We start from the raw sequence: 8,328 nt of genomic DNA on the forward strand, positions 1-8,328 counted from the left end.
CATTAGCATCAATTACTAGCACTACTTGGTATATTTACATCAATTGATTGCTACTTTTGCACATCATATTAATCCATTGGAAAAATAAAGGAATCAAATGTGTAACACCCCACACATATATGTCTAGAATAATATGCATAGAGTATTAAATATGGTTCATAAGACAACAATTACATAATGTTTGCAGCGGAAATAGAAGTACGCAAATACATAAGCCGAATGTATCATGGCCAAAATATAATTACATCATAGGAGAACATGTCCAAAACATAAGAACTAGTAAGCACGATAAAGAACTAAGAGAAACATCCAAGCATCGCCAAAAGATCTAATCCATCTTTCCCTTACCGCAATTTTGCCTCGAGCCACCTGAAAAGAAATAATTGGAATGGGATGAGATTACTAAATCTCAGTGAGTCCGCCTATCCTATTAGTCCGCTCGGATCTAAAGGGAACATACGAAAATGAGCGAATCCACCATGGATTCGGGGTTATTCTCACTTCCAGTACAAATACGGAGTAAACAAAGTGACTCGTCTACCATTGGACTTGCCTCAAACAAATACACAATGTATAGCAAACAAGTATGCAAACCCGCATCCATATACGGGGAATCCAGAAGTGTAAATAGAACCTCGACTAGATTATGGAATAAATGCATCCTTGTTGAGTAACCTCCTGTCTATTGTCAAGGGACTTGTACAAGCACACTGCAAGACGGTTAAACGGGTTCGCACAAGCCTAAATGGTCGCGAGATGACCTTAGCCTAATTGGCGTCATTGTCCCGTTAACCTTCTTCACGCTAGTGAGTTACGCCGAGTACAAATCGCCACCTTGACGCCTGAGCCCATTGGGCGAAAGCCTAGTATTAGTCTACGTGACTTCACTAGAGGTGAGTTACCTCATTATGCATTAGCCTACATGGACGGATAACCCCACCATACCGAGCACGCAAGTGTGTTAACGCCAAGTGAGTAAGAACCCCGTTCGGCACTCACGAGCACACTGCAACGGTAGCTCAGATGCACACCTTATCGAACAATACACATGAACGGGCTATTCCATCGGACTACACGGTCCGGGAAGACTCATTGACCACATAGTCGGAGTAGCATCCCAATCTAGCCTTCCGGCCACCTCGATTCAAGCATACGGAAATATGACGTAAAGTCAAGGTAACAAACAATACAATCAATCCAATCGTTTAACCAAAACGACGGTGTCCTCATATTTTCAGGTACAACACATAATGACATAACACAGCATTTAAGGATAATGGAGTAAATTCAATCTGACAATATAATATCCACATGTTATCAGTGTCGCTCTTGACTGTAGGTGCGTCAGATATATCGAAAAATAATATTTAAACACCAAGGCCAATTTTCCTAGATAGTACACTTAATTAGCTTTCTAACGGTATATGGTACGCGTCAAACCGATACACGAAACGGGAGATATGAATTTCCCAAGTTGCTGAATTTTTCACCCTGCGCCCAGGGTAATCGGTTACTCTGGGGCCAGTAACCGATTACTGGCATGAAAAATGCTCAGCTACGCAAATTTACACAGGGTAACCGGTTACCCAGGATCCAGTAACTGATTACTCTGAAGCAGAATCCATTTTTCTGCGTTTTTGAGCTCTAAACCAGTCCCAAACACCCCATAATTGATTCCCTACACTTGTAAAACAGTCGCAATGAAATTGCATCATATAAATACATTTAGGAACATTAGCATGCAAGGATTATAGCAATCAAACACAGCTAGAATCAATGATTCATAATTGCTCACAATCCCTAAACCCTAAATAGAAACCCCAACATGCAAACCCCATAGCTTCTATCTAAGGACTCCCCTTAGAGATGAAGAAGAAGCTGGAACAGAGATGGAAGTGGTGAAAATCTGAGCTTAAGGTTGATCTTGGTACATGCAAGCTTGAAGATGACAATGGCTTCACTCCTCTCCTCCTTCTATTCAACGTTCTTTTCCTTCCTACACAAATTCTGGTTTTGCAAGAGTAAAGAAAGTGAGGGACCACTAACCAAGTCTTACATCTAATTAAGTGGGAAATGTCTAAACTACCCTCCCATATCACTAATTGGCTCAATTATCATAACAAGCCTATTAGTAAGAATTTTTATTATGTTTATCCATCATTTATACCAAATCAATTTAGTAATAATAATAGGACAATTATAATACCGGGTATTACATTCTCCCCCCCTTAATTAGAATTCGCCCTCGAATTCGAACTTACCAGAACAAGTGAGGGTAGGATTCCCGCATCTCTGACTCAAGCTCCCACGTAGCTTCCTCCGGACGCGTCTCATCCCACATCACTTTCACGATAGGTATCTCTTTACTCCGTAGAGACTTGCTATCACGCTCTAAGATACGGTAAGGTTGAGGATCATAGGAAAGATCTGGTTCCACTTCAACAGAATCCGGAAGAATAGGATGAAAAGTATCAGGCACGAACTTTCGGAGGTGAGATACGTGGAATACGTCATATAGACCGGATAGTGAAGGTGGTAATGCTAACTGATAAGCCACTTCACCTACCCGGCTCATAATCTGATATGGTCCCACATACCTCGGACTGAGCTTTCGCGTTTTGAATGGTCCTCCCAGCCTCAATCTTGGAGTGACCTTCAAATACACGTGATCACCAACTTCAAATTCTAAAGGTCTCCTGCGCTTGTCCGCATAATGGTTTTGTCAGTCTTGGGCTTTCTTAAGATTATCTTGGATCATTTTGACTTTCTCGATAGTTTCTTGTATAATCTCCGGTCCAAGCATACTCTTTTCCCCTACTTCGGCCCAACATAGTGGTGATCGACATTTTTTCCCGTATAGAGCCTCATAGGGAGCCATACCCAAACTAGCATGGTAACTGTTATTATATGCAAACTCTACCAACGGAAAATGATCCTTCCAACTCCCACCTTCTTCAAAAATGCAGGCTCTCAACATATCTTCTATCGTCTGGATTGTCCTCTCCGTCTGCCCATCGGATTGAGGATGGTTAGACGTGCTCATATCCAATCTAGTCCCCAATTCCTTATGAAACATCTTCCAAAATCTCGAAGTGAACTTTGGATCACGATCGGACACTATACTAGATGGCACACCATGCAACTGTACAATCTCCGCTATGAAAAGCCTTGCGGGATGAATCACCTTGTGAGTTGTCTTTACAGGTAAAAAGTGAGCAGACTTAGTCAACCTGTCCACTATCACCCAAATAGAATCATACCCACCTCGAGCATGAGGTAGTCCCACAATGAAATCCATGGAGATAGAATCCCATTTCCATATTGGTATCTCCAGTGGTTGTAACATTCCTCCTGGCCTCTGATGTTCAATCTTAACTTGTTGGCAAACAGGGCATTGTGCCACATACTGTGCAATCTCATTCTTCATTCCTGGCCACCAAAAGTCTTTCTTCAAGTCTTGATACATTTTGGTCGATCCAAGATGAATAGAAAATCTACTCTTGTGTGCTTCATCAAGAATCAAACGCTTCAACTCAGAATCATTCGGTATGCACATTCTCTGTCTAAACAAGATTACTCCATCAGGTGCTCTAACGAAATAAAACATGCTTATGCTCGCTTGCAATTGTTCATCACGTTCTTCTGATATCCGAATTCTTTCTCGTAGTTCATTCTGGATGCTCAAATTACTAATCAACACACCATTGGGCTTTCATTCAAACTGAAGGTTAAGATTTCGAAACCTTTCCAATAATCCATGCTCTAACATCATCAATTCTGCAACTCGAAATTCTTTCCTACTTAAGGCATCTGCCACTTTGTTAGCCTTTTCTGGATGGTACTTCAATTCAAAGTCATAATCTTTAAGATACTCCATCCATCTCCTTTGTCGCATATTCAACTCCTTCTGGTCAAAAAGATATCTCACGCTTTTATGATCCCTAAACATCTCAAAGTGATCGCCATACAGGTAATGTCGCCACACTTTGAGTGCAAAGACTATTGCAGCAATCTCAAGATCATGGGTCGGGTAATTCTCTTCATGAGATCTCAACTGCCGAGAGGCATATGCTACCACCTGACCATCTTGCATCAATAATCCGCCTAAACCTTTCTTAGAAGCGTCACAGAACACTTCATAGGATCGGTTTGGATTCGGAATCACTAATATAGGTGCAGTAGTCAACTTCTTCTTAAGTTTCTGGAAACTCTGCTCATACTCAGAATTCCATTCAAAAGCAACTTCATTATGGGTAAGCTTCGTCAATGGTAAGGCTAGCTTAGCAAACCCCATAATAAATCTCCGGTAATAACCTGCCAAACCTAGGAAGCTTCTGACTTCAGTCACACTCTTTGGCCGATCCCAATTCACCACCGCTTCTAATTTCGAAGGATCTACTGCCACGCCTCCTCCTGAGATGACGTGACCGAGGAAACTTACTTCGGATAGCAAAAATTCACACTTACTGAACTTGGCATACAATTGCTTCTCTCGAAGAGTAGATAACACAATCTGCAAATGCTCTTCGTGATCTTCGGGAGTACGGGAATACACCAGAATGTCATCAATAAAGATTACTACAAACTTGTCCAGATATGGTTGAAAGATTCGATTCATATAATCCATGAAAACTGCCGGAGCATTAGTCACACTAAACGGCATAACTAAAAACTCGTAGTGACCATATCGGGTCCTGAATGCAGTCTTAGGTACATCTGAGCTCTTCACTCGGATTTGATGGTACCCTGACCTAAGATCAATCTTCGAGAACACATTGGCTCCTTTCAACTAATCTAGGAGGTCATCAATCCGTGGTAAAGGATATTTCTTCTTTATGGTAACTTTGTTCAGCTGACGATAATCGATGCACAAGCGCATACTTCCGTCTTTCTTCTTTACCAAAAGAACAGGAGCTCCCCATGGAGAAACACTGGGTTGGATAAAATGCTTAGCAAGAAGCTCTTCTAATTGGCTCTTGAGTTCTCTGAGTTCAATAGGAGACATCCTATAAAGAGTGATGGAAACTGGGGTTGTTCCAGGAACAAGATCAATTGAGAATTCCGCTTCCCTTTCTGGAGGAAGAGAAGTGATATCCTCAGGAAACACATCAGGAAATTCGCACACCACCGGAATCTCAGACAGTTCAAATCTCACAGAAGGTTCCTTGGAAAGAACTAAAAGAAAGGATCTTTCTTGATAAAAGAGATAATTAACCGCGCTGATCGTACCTTCTATCAACTTGGTAATTGCATCATCGGAAGAAGTCTCTTCTGCAGGAATGAATATGGCCTTCTCTTTGCAACCAATATACACCGAATTAAGAGACAACCAATACATCCCTAGAATAACATCAAGCCTCTTGAGGGGTAAGCATATTAGATCAATTGGATAGTCACGACCATTAAAAGACACCGAATAGTCTTTACAAATTAGTCGAGCTTCCACGGTATCATCCGTCGCCGAAGAAATAATCATGGGATCAGGTAATGGAATAACCTCCAAACCAAGCCGGTAAACACACTCGGTAGAGACAAAAGAATGAGTGGCTCCACAATCAACTAAAACACATAAAGGTTGATTGTTAACATAACACGTACCCGCAATGAGATTGTGGTTTCCCTTGGCCTTCCTTGAATCTAAAGTGTAAACACGACCTGCAATCTTCTCAGGAATCTTCTTTTGTGGACATTGTGGAGCTATGTGGCCCTGCTCGCCACATCTAAAAAAAGTCACTGAAGCGTACTTGCACTCCCCGGTATGCTTCCTACCACACTTGCGACAATAGGGCGGTTGAGCTGATTGGTCACCATAAACCTGTTTCTTCTTTGATGGAGGATTACGGGGCCTCAAGTGTTGAGTAGATCTTCCTTGATCCCTAAAATTAGTCCTGTTCTGGTTCCTCTCTTCTTGAACCCTCTTCAAGCTGTTTTCAGCAACATAGCATTGCCTTAAACATTCAGCATACGTAGTGAACTCTCTTTGGGAAACACTATGAGCAATGTCGGCCTTAAACCCATCATGAACTGATCAATCTTCCATAGTTCATCTAGAGCATAAACAGCTTGTCGGGAGTAATCAGCCAAGTCTTCGAACTTCTCTACATATTCTGAAACAGACATGTCGCCTTTCTTGAAGTTCTGGAACTCTCGCTCCTTCTGAGTCCTCACACTATTAGGGAAATACTTCTCCAAGAATGCTACTTTGAAGTGTTGTCAATCCTTAGTAATCTCTTGTGTGGTGAAATAGGTAGATGCAGTGTTCCACACCTAAGAGCCAGTCCCTTCATCTTCTGAGTAGCAAAGATCACCTTTTCTTCTTCAGTACACTGAATAGCTTGGAACACCCTTTCCATACCTGCACCTCCGGTTTCTTGCTTGGGCTCCACATTCCTGGTTCTGAGCCTTCCGGGACCTCTGCGTTGCTCAGCCATCTCCCTGTCTGTCCTACGCATGGAATCAAGTTGATCAAGCTCAATGCCATAAATAAGACATAAGGAATCGTACTGATTATACACATATGAGGAAGAATTGTACTGCATTATGATGCGTCTTAGCAAAGTCGAGGATCAACCTGCTCTAATACCAAGTGTAACACCCCACACATATATGTCTAGAATAATATGCATAAAGTATTAAATATGGTTCATAAGACAACAATTACATAATTTTTGCAGCGGAAATAGAAGTACGCAAATACATAAGCCGAATGTATCATGGCCAAAATATAAGTACATCATAGGAGAAAATGTCCAAAACATAAGAACTAGTAAGCACGTTAAAGAACTAAGAGAAACATCCAAGTATCGCCAAAAGCTCTAATCCATCTTTCACTTACCGCAATCTTGCCTCGAGCTACCGGAAAATAAATAATTGGAATGGGATGAGATTACTAAATCTCAGTGAGTCCGCCTATCCTATTAGTCCGCTCGGATTTATAGGGAACATAAAAAAATGAGCGAATCCACCATGGGTTCGGGGTTATTCTCACTTCCGGTACAAATACGGAGTAAACAAAGTGACTCGTCCACCATTGGACTTGCCTCAAACAAATACACATTGTATAGCAAACAAGTATGCAAACCCGCATCCATATACGGGGAATCCAGAAGTGTAAAAAGAACCTCGACTAGATTATGGAATAAATGCATCCTCGATGAGTAACCTCCTGTCTATTGTCAAAGGACTTGTACAAGCACACTCCAAGACGGTTAAACGGGTTCGCAAAAGCCTAAATGGCCGCGAGATGACCTTAGCCTAATTGGCGTCATTGTCCCGTTAACCTTCTTCACGCTAGTGAGTTACGCCGAGTACAAACCGCCACCTTGACGCCTGAGCCCATCGGGCGAAAGCCTAGTATTAGTCTACGTGACTTCACTAGAGGTGAGTTACCTCATTATGCATTAGCCTACATGGCCGTATAACCCCACCATACCGAGCACGCAAGTGTGTTAACATCAAGTGAGTAAGAACCACGTACGGCACTCACGAGCACACTACAACGGTAGCTCAGATGCACACCTTATCGAACAATACACATGAACGGGCTATTCCATTGGACTACATGGTCCGGGAAGACTCATTGACCACATAGTCGGAGTAGCATCCCAATCTAGCCTTCCGGCCACCTCGATTCAAGCATACGGAAATATGACGTAATGTCAAGGTCAAAAACAATACAATCAATCCAATCGTTTAACCAAAACGACGGTGTCCTCATATTTTCAGGTACAACACATAATGACATAACACAGCATTTAAGGATAATGGAGTTAATTCAATCTGACAATATAATATCCACATGTTATCAGTGTCGCTCTTGATTGTAGGTGCGTCAGATATATCGAAAAATAATATTTAAACACCAAGGCCAATTTCCCTAGATAGTACACTTTATTAGCTTTCTAACGGTATATGGTACGCGTCAAACCGATACACGAAACGGGAGATATGAATTTCCCAAGTTGCTGAATTTTTCACCCTGCGCCCAGGGTAATCGGTTACTCTGGGGCCAGTAACCGATTACTGGCATAAAAAATACCCAGCCACGCAAATTTACACAGGGTAACCGGTTACCCAGGATCCAGTAACCGATTACTCTGAAGCAGAATCCATTTTTCTGCGTTTTTAGAGCTCTAAACCAGTCCCAAACATCCCATAATTGATTCCCTACACTTGCAAAACAGTCCCAACAAAATTGCATCATATAAATACATTTAGGAACATTAGCATGCAAGGATTATAGCAATCAAACACAGCTAGCATCAATGATTCATAATTGCTCACAATCCCTAAACCCCAAATAGAAACCCCAACATGCAAACCCCATAG

At 41.8% G+C, this 8,328-nt stretch overlaps 1 protein-coding gene across 1 annotated transcript; it reads right to left on the minus strand.

Annotated features, from left to right (window-relative positions):
* Positions 1-2,082: 2,082 nt before the first annotated feature.
* Positions 2,083-2,575, minus strand: LOC131626881 (uncharacterized). Its single transcript, XM_058897718.1, has 2 exons — positions 2,262-2,575; positions 2,083-2,125 (listed from the first exon to the last, which is right to left on the minus strand). Exons 1-2 carry the CDS (start codon positions 2,573-2,575, stop codon positions 2,083-2,085), a joined length of 357 nt encoding a protein of 118 aa, XP_058753701.1.
* Between the last annotated feature and the right edge of the window lie 5,753 nt (positions 2,576-8,328).

The sequence above is a fragment of the Vicia villosa genome, unplaced genomic scaffold (assembly GCF_029867415.1).
Source record: "Vicia villosa cultivar HV-30 ecotype Madison, WI unplaced genomic scaffold, Vvil1.0 ctg.000327F_1_1, whole genome shotgun sequence".
NCBI classification, from domain to species: Eukaryota; Viridiplantae; Streptophyta; class Magnoliopsida; order Fabales; family Fabaceae; genus Vicia; species Vicia villosa.

Bases quoted from the DNA above. Each gene is read 5' to 3' on its own strand.
- LOC131626881 (XM_058897718.1), bottom strand. From the start codon at position 2,575: ATGAGCCGGGTAGGTGAAGTGGCTTATCAGTTAGCATTACCACCTTCA. The intron at 2,126-2,261 runs GTAAGTTCGAAT...TCTTACTAATAG, and splicing joins TCCTACCCTCACTTGTTCTG to GCTTGTTATGATAATTGAGC.